The sequence below is a fragment of the Phaseolus vulgaris genome, chromosome 1, assembly GCF_000499845.2.
Source record: "Phaseolus vulgaris cultivar G19833 chromosome 1, P. vulgaris v2.0, whole genome shotgun sequence".
Lineage (NCBI taxonomy): Eukaryota > Viridiplantae > Streptophyta > Magnoliopsida > Fabales > Fabaceae > Phaseolus > Phaseolus vulgaris.
The window spans coordinates 5,427,553-5,444,977 of NC_023759.2; the positions used below are offsets into that span (position 1 = coordinate 5,427,553).

The 17,425-nt window shown below is 26.1% G+C and overlaps 1 protein-coding gene across 1 annotated transcript; it reads left to right on the forward strand.

The window, feature by feature from the left end:
• The first annotated feature begins 227 nt into the window (after positions 1–227).
• LOC137813311 (14 kDa proline-rich protein DC2.15-like) lies at positions 228–1,001 on the forward strand. Its single transcript, XM_068615447.1, has one exon. The coding sequence runs from the start codon at positions 312–314 to the stop codon at positions 675–677; it is 366 nt and encodes a 121-aa protein (XP_068471548.1). The 5' UTR covers positions 228–311; the 3' UTR covers positions 678–1,001.
• Positions 1,002–17,425: the final 16,424 nt, after the last annotated feature.

Sequence of the window (17,425 nt, forward strand, 5' to 3'; positions counted from 1 at the left end):
TGGTAAAAACAATGATGCAGTAAGCAAGAATGCTGACAAGGGTAAGTGAGAAAAAAAAATCTAAGTTACTACTTACCATAGATAGTCCTAGTCCTTAACAACCACTAAGCAAGGAACCCATGATTTTCAGAAGCATACAAAAACATCCAACTGTAACATTATCACCCTCTCTTCCACTCAATCAGATATGCACATGATCAGGCCTCACAATTTGCCTTTAAATTGGTCCACCTCTCTTGTCTTTCCCATTGTGATTCCTTCAAACCAAAGCAAAGCACACTGTGAAAGTGTTTTTCATTTGCAACCTTGCAATGGCTTCCAACAAGCTTATTGCCACCATCTTTGTGCTTTCTCTCCTTGCCTCATCAACCAATGCATGTGGCACATGCACTCCCAAGGCTTCTCCCCCTCCTCCATCAGGGAAGTGCCCAAAGGACACATTAAAGCTAGGGGCTTGTGCAGACATTCTAGGACTTGTTAATATTGTTGTTGGCTCACCTGTCTCCAGCAAGTGTTGTGCATTGCTTTCGGGTTTGGCTGATCTAGAGGCTGCACTTTGCCTCTGCACTGCCATCAAGGCCAATGTGCTTGGAATCAACTTGAATGTGCCTATCACACTCAGTGTGCTACTCAGTGCTTGCCAAAAAACAGTTCCTTCTGGCTTCCAATGTCCATAGAATTCATCATGCTAGGTTCATCTCATCATCACTTGTGTCCTCAATTTGTTGTCTTTTAGAGTTCTTCCTTTTGTGCAATGTGTGCATGTTTCATTTTAATAATTTGGCAAACACATGTTTGTCCAAATCAGTAACCCTTTGCTCTTTTCTAGTAAATTTGGTTATTATTGTAAGTTTTATTTTTGGGGTATGTTAAAGGTAGAGGGGTTTGATTTGCTAAGCCAAATCTTAAAGACCAATATGCAGAATTTATTCTAATTTAGAATCAAGTGTGTATTATCAATTTATATATAAGTTCAGCACTGTCTCTTAATTTCCTCTAAATTGCTGTTATTATTCCTCATATTTCTTCTTACAAATTCTTTAACTTAATAGAGCAATGGTTAAACAAAATCAAAAGAAAACAAAGTTTCATGTAAAAATTATTTTGTTATAAATATATTCCTAATAAAAAAAGTTCTTGATTTTTTTAGCTAAACAGTTCTGCACCTTTTTCTTCTGTATGTGAATTGAAAACAACAAATTACATGCAGCAGGTTTCTTTCCAGATGTTGACAATATTTGTTTTGATTTTTTTCTCCAGAAGAATCTTAGTATATGTAACCAATAAATTAAGAAAAAAAATAAAACAGGCTTCTTTCCAAACTATGCTGAAAAACATGATTATTACAGCTCTCTGACATTTTTGTTTCATCATAATTTTCACAACAAATAGAGAAAAAATAAGGAAAGAATGTGCTCAAATAAAATACGTGGTGAGGAACTAATAAAATGTATTATGAACTAGTATTCTTATTAAATAACATTATTCTATTATATATTTGATCATACCAATCTTAGTTGTAAAAGTGGTAGCATAATTATTTTGGTAATATTACTTTGGGTATGAAATAGATTATATTGGATTGGGAAAGTGAATATTATTTATTTGTTCAAAAAATGTTTCGAACTTCCACCATTATGTATATATAGGTTAAAAAAATAGTGTATAAATTTAGTTTGACTTGTAGAAACTCAACACAAGCTTGTAAAAAATGAATTGGACCAGCAAAATAAATGTGTCAGCATAAAAAGTTGGTCCATACAGTCCTATGGATTGGTGATTTGGCACGTGAATCTAGAAAAGTATAAATACAAAATAAATAAATGAATTATAAACAAAATATAAAAATAGCTAGTCTGTCCACCTAAATAATAACCAAATATTAAATACAATTATTGGAATTAATTATTTCCTCAATTTCATTTTACATGTGATAAAAAATAAGAAAAAATAGATTAGTTTAAATATTTATTTCAAGTAATATTAAAATAAAATTTTAATTATTCAAATGGAGGGAATAGTAAACACATAATTGATTTATAAATATAAGTTCAAGTTTAATTCAGAAACTAGAAAACCAAATGTATTTAATAGAATTTAAACGAGTCAATTATTCTTAGTATAAGTTTGCACACATATTACTAGTTAAATAGCTAGTCCGTACATAAAAACTCATACTAAATTTCAGCATTACATATTAAAAAGATGAATAAAGATTTTATAACCTGACTAAGGGATTCCGTAAATATGTTTAAGAGAAAAAAAATTAAATGATTATTTTATAAAATAAAAAGATTTTATGTATATGTTAAAGATAATAATTAAAAAAATTATAGTATTTATAATTAATAATTTAGTCTAACTATTATAACAATAGTCAATAGTCATAGTCCATTCATGTGACTCAATTCAATAATGAAAATCTCATATTCATTTATCATTTATCAGAATTGATAGGAGTACCACTAGTATGAGTATTTTATTTTGGGTGATGATGCAAAGGAAGGAAGATCACTTAGGTTTTATGGAAAAAAGTCTGCGAGTTTAGGAAAGAGAGAGGTTTTGGAGTAATTAATTCAATACTAAAAGCGTGTTCACTATTAAAGTAATGTTCAATTGCTTTTAGTTAGTCTCTGGCCTTAAGGTTAATTTCTTTAAAAGTAGGATTGGAGAGTTGGGAGTGGATAAGTCAATGATCCAATGGTTTGTTGCAATACTCAATTGTGATGTGATGAATACTCTTTTTAAGTATTTGGGGTTGCTTGTGGGGGATTGTCATAAGAGAGGTGCGTTTGGGTCGGCGTGATAGAAAGGATTAAAAGCTAACTCAGAAGGTGGAAAGGTAGATTCCTGTAATTGGCAGGAAGAATTTGTTTGATTAAGTCTGTTCTCTCATCCATTTTGTTGTTTTACGTTTCTTTGTATAAGTTTCCTTCTTCGATGTTGAAGAAAATCCTGAATTTACAGAGAAATTTTTTGTGGGGTTGGGGCTCGGTTGGGAGGAAGATTGCTTGGGTTTCTTGGAAAAAGGTATGTGAGCCTCGAGAAGCTGGTGATCTTGGTATTTTGGATCTACGGTTATTCAATGTGGCTATGTTGGGAAAATGGATTTGGTGACTGGGTTCTGACAGAGTAGACTTTAGAAAGAGGTTATTGATACAAAATACGGTGGTTGGAGGAGTCCGAAAGAGAATAAAAGTTTTTACAATGAGTCTCTCTGATGGAGAGAACTAAAGGGGATTTGAAGGATGGAGGAGTGGGGAAGGAATTTCGGGGGCTTCCTTGAGTGGGCACTCGGTAATGGAAATAAAATTCTGTTTTGGGATGATGTGTGGATGGGTTATGAAGCTTTGAAGAGCAGGTTTCCGAGATTGTTCTATTTAAGTAATAACAAAGACGCTTTCTTGGATTCTTTTGGGGAGTGCCTTCGACTCGTGGAATTGGGTTCTAGTGTGGAGAAGATGCATGTTTGATTGGGAAAAGAATCAGGAATTTCTGCTTCGGCAGGAGCTTCAAGGCTCGAGTTTGGGTAAGGAAGATTTTTGGGTGTGGAAGGATGACGTGAATTCGGGGTACTCGGTCAACTTGGCCTAGGTGTTTTAAGGAATTCTTGTGTTCGTGAAAGTTCTTCCTTTTTCGAAGTTTTTTGGAAGATCAAAGCATTACCTTATGTTCTCTAAACAACTTGTAGGGTGTTGGGTAGTTCAATTGCTTCTAAGGCCAATTTGGCTAGGTGAGGGGTTAAGTTGATTGTATTTCTTGTTGTTTGTGTCGGAATCAGTGTTATACTTGGCTCGGGGTGGCGTCGGTAGATCATATTGATTCATGTTCACATTTCTTACATTTTAATCTGAACAATGTTCTAGACTATGTAAACGTCGTTTGGGAAAGTTTTTGGGTTGCAAACAATGGTGAGATTTGGAGGCACAAGAACAAACACATTTTTAAAGGCGGGGTGATTGATCATTCTGAAATCTTTTCTTTGACTCAATTAAAGGCTTGACCTTGGATTACTTCTTATTTTGCTTTTTCTTGTTTTTTCCTTTTTTGATTGGTGTCTTGATTCGTTGACTCGTTTGCTTTTGATCTAAAGTTTCTGTTAGTTTTTAGTTTGCGTATGAAGATTTAGTGGTGTTGTTTTTTAGGTGCCTTCGTTGGTTTTGAGTTGGTAGGTTTTAACAAGGTTATTGGGTCTTTCTTTAGAGTGAAGCAGTTGAGATGCCTACGGGTTGGATCACCCCTTAAGTGGTTCATATTTATTTTTTTTATTTTTTTAGCTGATAAAAATATAAAACTTTAAAGCAACATAGGAAAATGGATTTATTATACTTGTGTGTTTGTTTGTTTTGAAAATTAGTTTAGGAATTGAGTTGATGGATTTTAGAGATAAATCAAAGAAGGTTATAGAGAGATGGTGGTTTTTTCTTAAATAAAGCTTGATTAACTAATTTTTTTTCTATTCATAAGTTTTTTAATTAAATAATAAAATATTCATACTTCATTTCAATTATACCCCTTCTACTGATCTTAAACAATTTTTAGGTCCTTCTACTTCATAACAATACACATGCATTCACAAATTTCAATAAGTTTTTATTTTCCCTTATATTTATGGTTTTCTTTTTTTTTTTCACATGCATGTATCGTTGTTCTAGTCTCATGTGAGATCCAAGTTGGAAGGATGAATATATGTTTGTCTAGATCCATAATAATATGTTTGGGTTGTGAATTAGGACTTCTAGAAGCAACTTAGGACTTCTCTAATTTTTTTAAGTTATGGAGTAATTCCTTGAAGAGCACAAAAATATCAAGGTAGGGGAAACTAACTTCTATTACTTTACTTTGAAAAGAAATTAACATTTGTGAGAATGAAAATTGTTGGGATTAAACTCTAGGAATAACACTCAAGTGAAAACACCTCGCTTTTTTTTTATGAAATCTTTCCTTTATTCTTGTTTTACTTGAAATAAATGAGTTGTATGGATACATTACAAAAAAAATCATTGAATAACAACTAATTTAGAGACAAAATAATTAGTCATTATATTAATTAAGTTAGATATTAAAGGGCATAACATGCTATCTAGGTTGACTCCTCTTCTTACAAGGCTTGTTCTAGTTGCCACTCTCCCCAACAAAACCCTCTAAGCCAATATATGGTCATTCGGTTGTGCTATAAACTAAAAACAATGAAAATTTGTTGTATTCGTACTATTATTGTTATGCAAACAAACATAAGTAGACTTTACAAAAAATTTACCATCCTAGTCCCTTAACCATGTTCACCTATCTAAGTTATCTGCAGATTGACTATAAATTTCCTCCAACATTTCTTGTTCTAATGCAGTTTCCCATGAGGGAGTATGTGTTTATTCTCTAACATTACTATCATTCCCAACTATTATTCCTCCTCACAATGATATAAATTAATTATTATTATAAAGATAAAATTATGTTTGTAAATATAGTGTAATAATATTAAGTTACTTAAAGCATAATTTATGAAATTTCAAATTTTGCTAATAATTATAATCATCTATATGAAAAATATAAGATGATAAAAAGTTGATAAAAATGTCTCACTTTTGTAAGAGTTTCTAAAGTTACCTTAAAAGGATTTATGTTTTTCTTTATTCTAACTTTAATTTTTATTATTTTATTAATATTATTTTAGGGAATGAATTTTGCTCTCGAATCAACTTTAAGGGATTGATTATATTGTTAATTAGTGTAAAAGAATCTTATCTAACTTTTGCAAAAAGAAAAATATATATAATTAAAATAAAATAAATAGTTTCAAAAATTACATTTAAATAGAAATAAAAAAATGAAAAAGTATTAAGTTTCATTTTATAATTTAAATTTTTTAAAAATTTAGGTTTTTCACTACTATAAAATCATGAAATAGAAACTAATTTTTAGTGACAAAAAATAATTAGGTGCTATATTGACTAAATTAGAGACCATTTTAGAGATTAAATTTTGTTTGGAAATTGGTAATTAAAACTTTAATTGTTAATTAGATACTAATTTAAAAATTATTTAACAATAATAGAAACTAATTTAGAAACCAATTTTTCTTTTAGTTTCTAAAATGATATTTAATTTAGTTACTATAACAACTAATTATTTTTTGTCTCTAAAATTGGTTTATATTTCATGTTTTTCTTGTAGTGTGTTAATAGAAAACTTTTTCATAAATACCTATAAAAAATAAAAATAAAAAATATCATTAAAAATAAAATTTGATAAAACCAATAAAAATATAACTTTTACAAAAAAATTATATATAAATTTATATTTTTTTATGAACAAAACAATATATTGAATATACTAGGTATTCCAAAAAGGCTCGACTTTATGTGTTATGAAACAATTATTTTTTTATAAAGTATGCTCAGAATTTTCAAAATATCTTTAACTATTTAAAGTTTAACCACTTCCAAATTGATTCATCACTTTAATTGAATATGACATTTTTTATAAATCACGTCAATCCAGTCCATAACTAACTTTGTTTTTTACTATAATAACTATAAAGGAAAAAAAAAATCATTCAATCATTATATACTTTACGACTCAGTACACATTATTAAATATTTATTGAAGAGTATAGGGTTTTGAAAAATATTATATTGTTTTTAAGTTTTTTTTTTCAAAAGCAAAACAATTTATTTAGTATAAAGAGAAAGTGAAAACAGTTATGTTGAGTTATTCCTTATTCAAGTTGGTTGATAATAGAAAATATATTTTTATATAAAAAAACTCCTTAATTTTGGTTAGTAATTAAGAAGAATGAAGAGAGAATTAAGAAGAAAAAAGGGTAACTTATTGAAAAGTTTGAAACTAAAAAAAAATAAAAGAGCCAATCTGCATTTTACTTTCTCTTATTTATCCCCCTTATTTCCAATCTAATGCTAAATTTACCCTTAATAATAAAAAGAGAAATTGTCACTTAGGAAAACACACTTTTTTAGGGGAGAAAATAAAAAATAAAGAAAAGGAAATAATTAATCTTTTGAAAAAGATATCTCATTACTAGCGGATCTCAATAAAGTAGACAATAACATTTTTTTTTTGTCACCTTCTCTAAAAGGAATTGTAAACAAAAATATGAAATAAAAAATGAAATTAAATTCTCAATATGTTAAAATTTATTAATACACATATTTAAAATAAAATTTGAAATTTTTTTCTATAAACACTATAAAAATATTATTAAATAAAAACTAATTTAAAAAATAAAAAATAATTAGTCACTATATTGTCTAAATTATATATTATTTTATTAATTAAAAAATTATTTATATATATTATTAATAAAAATTTATAAATTAGTTTTTATTTAATATTAAATATTAAATATAAAAAATTTATCTCCTAATTATTTTAGAGAGTTTAAATAATTCTTACATTTTAGGTTCTAAATAATCCTTACATTAATTAATTTAAATCTTGGTAACTAAGGTTAAACACTAATTAAAAATTAGTTTATAATTTTTTATTAATAATAAAAATTATTTTAGATATTAATAATTTTATATTTTATAAAATAATATTTAACTTATTCGTTAATATAATAGTTAATTAATTTTTTTTAAATTAATTTTTATTTACTAATTTTTTAATAAAATTAACTATACTATTAGTTTATGAAATCAATTTATTTTTTTAAAAAAAAACTTGTTCCTATTAAAAGATCATAAATAATTTTTTTTATTGACAATATCATAAATAAGTAATAATTTTCATAATCAGAAACCATATTTATAAACCAAATAATGATTGGACTCCCAAAAGACTTGTTTAAAGTAACACTTTATCTTCATTGTCAAGCACGAGACCCCAAAACACAGTAACATGATTAAGCTTGAGACCTAAATTATTTTGAAAACATTTGAATTCGTCAAAGTTACTTTTCACAAATGTTAGCATTTTATACATAACTTTCTAACATATAATAATAAACATGAAAATCGAGGTCTACAATTTAAGTTGTGACCTATAAAAATTGATGGGAAAATGTAGAAATTTGTTAAAATGTCTTTAGGTTTAGTTTTTTTAGACGATGCTTCCGTTTAAATCAATAAAAATCCGCACAAAATGTTTTTGTACTAGACATATTCAACTTTTAAATAAAATAATAATAATATAAATTTTAATATAATTAATAATAATAATAATATCTGTATACATGAAAACATTTATAAAAAAATAATAATTATTATATCACTTTTAAGTAATGATTACAAAAAGTAAAAAAAAAATTATCATGTTAATTTTGTAATTCACCACCAATAAATGTTTAATTATTTTTTTATAACAAATAAAATAATTTTCAAATACTCTATTTAATTTATTATAGGAGTGACAAAGTGGGTAAAATGCCCATTTCAACTTGTTGGTCCCCTTAGATATGCTTTGTGTAACCCAAAGTCCGCATGGACCAAGTGTGATGGGACGGGTTGCACATAACTCACATATTTTACAAATTTAGAAATTTCTTTATGAATTCTCACAATTTCTTCTTGTTAAATTCTAAAATTTGGAATACAAATTTTATTCTGGACTGTGTAATATGAAATATTATACAATCTGAAACACTAATTTTAACTTCCAAAATCTATAACCTGGGAAGTCTCTGAATTTCACATTTCAGAATTAAAGAAAAATTATTTAATGAAAAATATCAAAAGGTAATTTAAGTATTTTTTGAAGTATGGGTTGCAAGAAGAAATGCATGGAGGTGTATGAAAAAACTATCATCAATTCCTAATTCATAACACCTTCACAATTTTTTAATATTTAATAGTTTTCTTCGTTCTCAAATGCATATATTGTTTAGGTTTCGATGGTTATCAAATGCTAAATACAGTTCTCAAACCTTAGTCTCTTATATAATAAAATTTAAATATAATATTATATATATATATATTTAAATTAGAATAGTAATAATGTGTCTACATGTATTATCTTAAAAAAATTATATATTTAATGAAATATTTTATTAGTCAATTTATTAGTACCATTAAAATTCAAATTTTTTAGCAAAAACCTTGGTAGCTAATTATATATCAATTTAGAAACTATTTAACAATAATAAAAATTAATTTAGAAATAATTTTTTTAATTTTTAAAATGGTTTCTAATTTAGTTACTATTACAACTAATTATTATGGTATCTAAAAAATGGTTTCTATTTCATTATTGGAATGTTATAACTCTCGGAATAACTCATGTTTCAAGCTAACGTTTCCATCTCCATGAACCTCTCTATTATCGTCTTCATCTTCCAACAAGTCACCAATACTATATATTTAATCTAGTTTTCCGTATTTATTTGTATTCTATTTAATAATATATTTTTTATATGACAATTAATTAGATATGTAAAATTTCATAATAATATCTAATATAAAAGTTTTTATTAAAAAAAAATCTAAGGATCTCACCATCCCAATTATAATTTTTATATATAAGTAGAAGGATTGACTAATTTTTTTAATCTTTACGAGTTGAAATATATTTTAAATATTATATTTTATTATTTATTAATAAAAAAATAGAGAAGAGATATTTTTTTATGTCGTACTATACTCTATACTCTGTTCATAAGATCATATGGCAGTGCTCTGTTCACAGTAGCTATTTTGTGTTTACATGCTTATTTCAAGGTTGATACTTCTCGAGTTGCTTAAAAAATCATATTTTTAACTTACATGTTTTGCTATATGATGAAACTTTTTATAGAGATAATAAAAGAAAAAATTATTCCTCATATTTATATATTGAAAATATGCAAGACTTACGTAAATTATTTTTAGTTTATAAAAATATGTTACTATTTTCCTTTTAGAAGTTTATATGAAAGAATTATCCATACATAATCTGCAACAAAATTCGTTCATTACTATTTGTTTCTTGAAAGAGAGTTATAACTTGAAATTTTGATATTATTTTTATACAAAAAAAAGCTATACATGAATTTATTTATGAGCTGATATTTCCATACAAATAAAGTTGTATCCATCTTTTTATGCTTGATAGAACAATAAAAAAACCATGAAATAAAAATCAATTTTTAAATAAAAAAATAATTATTTTTTATAATGACTAAATAAAAAATATTTTAAAGATTAAAAAAAATTTGGTTTTTAAATTAATTTATATTATTATTAAATGATTTTTAAATTGATGTTTAATTAGCCATCAAGATTTTTGCTACAAATTATTTAGATTCTAAATTTGGTAGAAAAACTTTGGTTGCTAATTAGACACTAATTTAGAAACTTTTTTGAAAAATAATTTTTTTTAATTTATAAAATGATTTCTAATTTAGTTATTATAACAACTAATTATTTTTTTTTCAAAAAATTAATTTTTTTTTAATATTTTTGTTGTAGTGGAAAGATACCATCACCCCTTCTTTGATGTAAACATTAAATTGCAGCATATAAAGACAAACATAAGTGGATCCATGTTGATCACAAAAATGCTTTAAGAAAAATGAATATTTTTTTGGTAGAGTTTTGCACTGTTGGGATTATGTAGCCAGAAGTTGAGTTGGAGGGTGTCACAAGTCATAATTAGGGTTAGACCCACCATGTTTCTTTGCCTCTTTGATGTTACTTGTTATGCCACTCACCTTGTATTTTTGTAACTAGTTCCAACAATATTACAGAGTATTCCAGAGATTAAGTGGTTGTAGACAGCAAAAAGTGAAAGCAGAAGAGAGATAGAGAGACCTCTTATCTGGCATGCATGTGCATTAATGTATATAGGGGCTAACTCTCCATAATTCTCAAACCTTTGCCTTTTTAATTTTCTTTCTGATATCAACTAAGTTATTTATCATAACTTATTATTCTATTTAAAGTAATTTCAATAATTTATTCTCTTGATTAAGCACTATTATTTGATCTTAATGTGCTCTATGATTGCTTGGTCTAAATTTGTAAAAAAATTGATGATGATTTGATCTCGAAGTTTTTTTTTTTTTTTTTTTTTTTGGCCTAAGTTTATAAAAACATTTTATAATCGTTTAATTTTAAATAGATACTATTGATCTAATGATTTTTCGATATCGAAGAATACTCTTTAATTATTTGGTCTAATTTGTTAAAATGACCGTTATAAAAAGAATTATAGAGAATATATATATATATATATTTATTTATTTATGTTAAGAATGAGCATCATTAAAACCTTACTTAGAAAAAATTTTCTTATAGATAAAAATTGAGTTAAGGAAGAAGAGTACTTTATTCTCAATATTTCAACTATAATATAATGTTAGAAGTTAATTTTTTAAACTATTTTTTATTTTAATTTTTAATTTAAAAAATGGGCTAGCGGGTCAATGTGCCCAGCCTTACCTTTAATCCACCAATTTCATATATTTTGACCAGATAGACCAAAACAGACTGGCAGGTTGAAAACACCACTCTGACCTGTCAAATATTGACAGGTTGACAAATCAACCCACGAGTTAAGACATACTTGGTTACCCCTAACTTTTATTGGTAATGTCATCTAAGTTTCTGAATTAGTTCTTTCAAGTTTATTGTTTTATTTAATTAATTTTGAGAATTAATGTAACATCCCTAATCATATCACCTAAATATTATATCATGCAAAAAAATATCTAATTAAAACTTATAAATATATACATATCATCCATAAAGTATCTCAAAGAATTTAAAATATACATTATATAAAAAAACAAAAATGTCAAAAAAAAAGAATTAGAACACTCCATCTTCTCAATGTGGAGTTCTACTACCTGCAACATCATTTGCTCTCATGTAATATACGATCATAATTTAAAAAGAAACAAACACAAAATAAAATGTAGGGTAAACTAGAAATTATTAAAACTTCCAATATAACTAACTATAACTTTCAATCACGAACATAAAATTCATCACTGTTCATCCATTATATTTTAACAAACCAATCAAGTGTCTATAAATAATTCAAAATCAATATTACTCATGTAAAAAAATCACTGACCAATATACACAAACACTTGACTCTACTTCCAGAAGATCAGTGTAAGACTCAGAGACTTGCACCTGTCATATTGTTATATTTTCATCACAACATAGTCTAAGCCCATGTCATATCAGAAGAAAATTTCATAAAATTGATACTTTTCAATATTTCACTCAAAATAAATACTCAAACTTGTATTTTATAAAACATATAAGAGAAAAATGATTTCACCTTGCTCAGAGTTGGATCAATATTCTCATTGAACTCATTTGTCAACCTATATATCTATACATTCACGAATTCTAAACCATATTCATTCAAATTCAAATTCAAACAACCAACAGTCATCAATGTTTACACTTCAAATGATTACACATTCATGATTTTCTTCACATCATAATCAACATGTGATATACCAAATCAACAAAATCTATCATCTCTATACTTTCACATTCAATCTCAATAAAAACACCTTAATTTACTCAACAAAAAATTCTGCAAGAAAATTTGAAGCTTGTGACCACGTCACTTTCTCGTTCAAATCTTTTAACTTAAGATTCCATTGAAAAGTAAAAATAGTTTCTCTTACTTAATCAGAATAAGCGTGCTCACAAAGAGCTCTAACTCCTAAAGAAAGAATGGGTCCTGATCAATGATCCAAACATATCACTAGGCTTCTAAACTAATAGAGACTAATCCTAGAGCTATAACCACCACATGCAAACACCTCTACACACAAATACTAGAACTCAAAACTGATTCAAAGAAAAAATGAGTAAAAATGAACTTACTCTAACTAAAATTCGGATCAGGAAGCTTTGTTTTATTCACAGCCAAAAGTCTAGTGGTGACCTTTGATTTTCAGTATGATGAAGGAGGTTGTCAGAATCATAGAGAAATTTTTTAAAGAGATGGTGATTATATTAAAATGAAACTTGAATAACTAATTATTTTACTTATATATGTTTTTCACAATGAATATGAGATCATGTAAAGATAATTAGTTGTCAAACCTTTTTTTATCGACAAAAAAATAAAATAAATAAATTATGAGATTTTAGTGATGTACCAACCATTTTACAAAAATTGACTTGATGACAAAGAACAACAACAAGCCATACTCCTGCACAAAAGTCCTAATGTCAGATCCCATTTGTGGTTCTTGTTTGCTCAGGCTATTCTATTCCTCTTGACAGTGATTACCAACACAAACATGTTAAACAATATTTACATACCAATCAATCACATTCCCAAAAAAATTCTCAAAATAGAGATGCTATTAATTTCAGAATATCTAACTTCCCACAATAAAAAGTATTCCTTAGCATGGCCTTACTTTAATGTCACCGCTGCTATCACCTTTCCAAAATTGCACAACCATAGCAGGGATTACATGACAAGCAAGTAAGTCTTACTATGGTCCTATATTGATGTGGCGTTGCCTCCAAACCCTCCCTTTTCACTTCCATTTGAGATATAACTTGGATAGAAAGAATGACGTGTAACCACAACAAACTTTAAGCAACATTTGTTGACCAAGGTAGAATGTTATGGAAAGTAGATAATATAATATGTCAGCACAATAATCCTATGCTACCCCTAACGAGCCCCAACAACACTGCATACTGCTAAAATTTCTATTCAAACCACAGTAAACCTAGTTAATGACTCCCTTTCAAACATCACAAACTTTCTAGACACATAATAGGACAATGGACCTAGTTCGAAATGAAAAATTCACAGTTGTATGCTTCTGTTTGATCTATAGTCATGCTTTTAATTAAGCCAAACTTCACACTTCTTTCATGTCAACCTTTCCTTGCCTAAATATTATGTTATTCCTATATGTCCACACCTCCCATACTATTGCAATCCACAACCTCTTCCAAACTAGATTTTGTTTCCCATTTAAATTCATTCAAAAGGTGGAAATGTTAATAGTTAACACTAAGTTGACTATGTTGCAGTGTGTGAATATTGACCCATTACACATCCACCACACCATATTTTTTTGTTTACAGTTTAAGAGTATCACTTTTAAATTTAGGATATCTTTTTATTGTGAGTTTTGTTCTATTACTATAATTTGTGCGCTAAACAAATGTAGTTCATAGAGTGACATTGACCCATATAGTTTGAGAGTTTTGCAGGATCAATACAATCTTCTAAATAATAAGAGTTCTTTAAGATGTAGATTATATGAATAAACTATTCTAGTATAAGTTTATGAGGGTATTAGTTTGAATACACAACTAGTGTTGTCATTCCTACATAAAACTAGAGTTGTTGAAATAGAGTTAGTCAAATAACTTGAGTCAAGTAACTGTCAATAGGGTTTGACTATAATCTAAAAAAACATAACCTAAATTGAATTAACTTCTTTAGTTAGTTTGACCAAATAGACTAAGATCAAACTAGTCTATTTATGAGAGAAAAAATAATTAATACGAAGACTAATATTATAATTAGAGCTTAAGATTTAGACTTAAACTTGTGAGTTATCACTATAATCCAATGTTTTCACACTATCACTTTTAAATTTAGGATATCTTTTTATTGTGAGTTTTCATTACTATAATTGTGAGCTAAACAAATATAGTTCATAGAGTGACATTAACCTGTATAGTTTGAGTTTTGTAGGACCAGTACAATCTCCTAAATAATAAGATTTATTTAAGATGTAGATTATATGAATAAACTATTATATTATAAGTTTTTATGGGTATTAGTTTGAATACACACCTAGTGTTGTCATTCCTATATAAAACTAGAGTTATTGAAGTAGAGTTAGTCAGATAACTTGACTCAGGTAACCATATATAGGATTTGAGTTTAATCTAAAGAAAATAACCTAAATTGAATTAACTTCTTTAATTAATTTGACCAAATAGACTCATATCAAACTAGCCTATTTATGAACAAAAATAATTAAATCTAATCATTAATTAAAGCTAATGTCATTTAAATTTTAAAAAATATTCATTTTATCTTTCACATTTCAAAAAAATATTAAATAAAAATTCATTGTAGAGAAAAAAAATTGTTAGTTGTTATATTAAGTAAATTATATACTATTTTAAAGACTAAAAAAATTATTGATATCTAAATTAGTTTCTATTATTGATAAATAGTTTCTAAATTGGTATCTAGTAAGATTTTAGCTACCAATTATTTATTTAGATTCTAAATAATTAAATTATTATTGAACTTTTTTAGTACTTTTATTTATTTTCTAAATGTTAAATATATATTTTTAATTCGGAAAAGTCATTTTATTTCTTTTAAAAAATTTAAATTGCTTGTTTATCAATTTAAATTATTGTTACATTGATTTTTTTTATCTATGTTTTTCACATAGCATCATGCAATGAAAAAATAGCTAATTTAATTTATAATGTTAAATCTTTTTTAATTTAAATTACACAAAAATTAAAAAAGCAATTTCGACGAATATTAAAAATAGTATAATTAGTTGTCTTTATAAAATTAAAATAAATAATAATAAGTAAAATGAAATTAAATAATATTAAAATATAAAAAAATAGTAATAAAAAGTACAAGGTGTAAGCTAGAAGAGATATTTTATCAAATAATTTTATGTTGATCAAATTAGATTATAAATTAGTAAAGTTGTAGCTAACCGTTTTAACTTTATTGGTTTTACAAAACATATTGTGATACGTTATTTTCCTTGTGGACCAAACACTTATTTTAACAACTCTACATGTGACTAGCAAAACCATTCCTCTTTTAACCTTTTAAATTATTATCAATATCCTTCTTCCTTTTTATATATTTGATACTCTTAATTTTTTTTTATCTTTCAATTTTCCTTCTTTTCACTTTTTTATTTAAATTAATTTTCAATAATTTCTTTGAAAATGCTTAATAAAATTAAAAAAATAACATTACTTCATAATTCAAACTATTCACTACATATATTTAATATAACTTGTATAGGTTTTATTTTTTTTTATCATTTTTAATAATAATAAGATTAATATTAAGAAGCTATTTTAAAAAAAAAATTAAATAAATGTTTTTCTTATACAATGTATAAAATGTATCGAATGGAATATGCTCCTCCCTTTATTTTCTTTGTTTTATTTGATCCCGGAAACTTTGGTCATTTTCATTACAAGAATTATTGTAGGAAATTTTAATTTACTTTTAGTGATTCTAGTGTATCAGCTCACTTTGTAAAACATTTTTTTTATTACAATACAAAAGTCTCGACACTTATATTCTAGTTAAAGCTGTATATAATTGTTCTTATAATCTATAGTCTTACATTTATGTTATGTGATTATGTTTCAATGAGAAAATATTATAAAACTCAATGATCTTGTGTATGACTTTCAATATTTTCATAATTTCATCCAAATGCAATTTTGATATCTAAAACTTTTAATAACATATTTAATCAAATTTATAACACTAAATAATTGGTTTAAAATAAAAACTTTCATTTTAGGCATCACTGTGCAACTTGACATCTCAGTTATACTAACACCTTATAACAATCATTTGCCACCACATGAAAAAAAAATATTATTAAAAAGGAAAAAAAGAAAGAAAATACAAAAATATGAGGGACTAGACCAACATTTCCCCTCACTAATTAAGACAAGTATTCCATCAATTATGAAGCTTCTAAGAAATATTAACACAAAATAATTTTGATCTAACATTAATATATATATTCTTCTTATTCATAAATTCAATTTTACAAATGTGCACCACTACGGATGATTCTATAGGATTGTTTAGTTATGTCTTAAGCCTATAGGTGATGTATACGGGTTGAGCTACTCCTGAAATATTCTTTTTTTCTTCAATTTTATTCTTTACTGGTAAAAAAATGATTATCAAATAATAATATCCCACTAGTATCTCAACTAGGTTCAAACACTACTACAACAAAAATCAATTTTGAAGACAAAAAATAATTATTTGTTATATTGACTAAATTATATAAATGAGATACAATGTTAAAGACTACCAAAATTTAGTTTCTATTATTGATAAATAATTTCTAAAATTGTAACTAATTAGATACCAATTTAGAAACTATTTATCAATAATATAAACTAATTTAGATACCAATAATTTAACCTTGATACTTAATTAGAGACCACTTTAGAAACTATTTATCAATATATATATATATATATATATATATATATATATTAGCTATCAATTTAGAAACTATTTATCAATAATAGGAACTAATTTAGATACCAATAATTTTTTGTAGCATCTGAAATAGTATATATAATTTATTCAATATATCAACTAATCACTTTTTTTGTCTATAAACTTGATTTCTGTTTAATGATTTTCTTGTAGTGTTTCACAGTTTTGCCTAATATTTTTATAGCTTTTGCTAAGTTTTTCTCTCCATTTTCCCACCTACTTCTGTTGTTGGATT

Bases quoted from the DNA above. Each gene is read 5' to 3' on its own strand.
- LOC137813311 (XM_068615447.1), top strand. From the start codon at position 312: ATGGCTTCCAACAAGCTTATTGCCACCATCTTTGTGCTTTCTCTCCTT.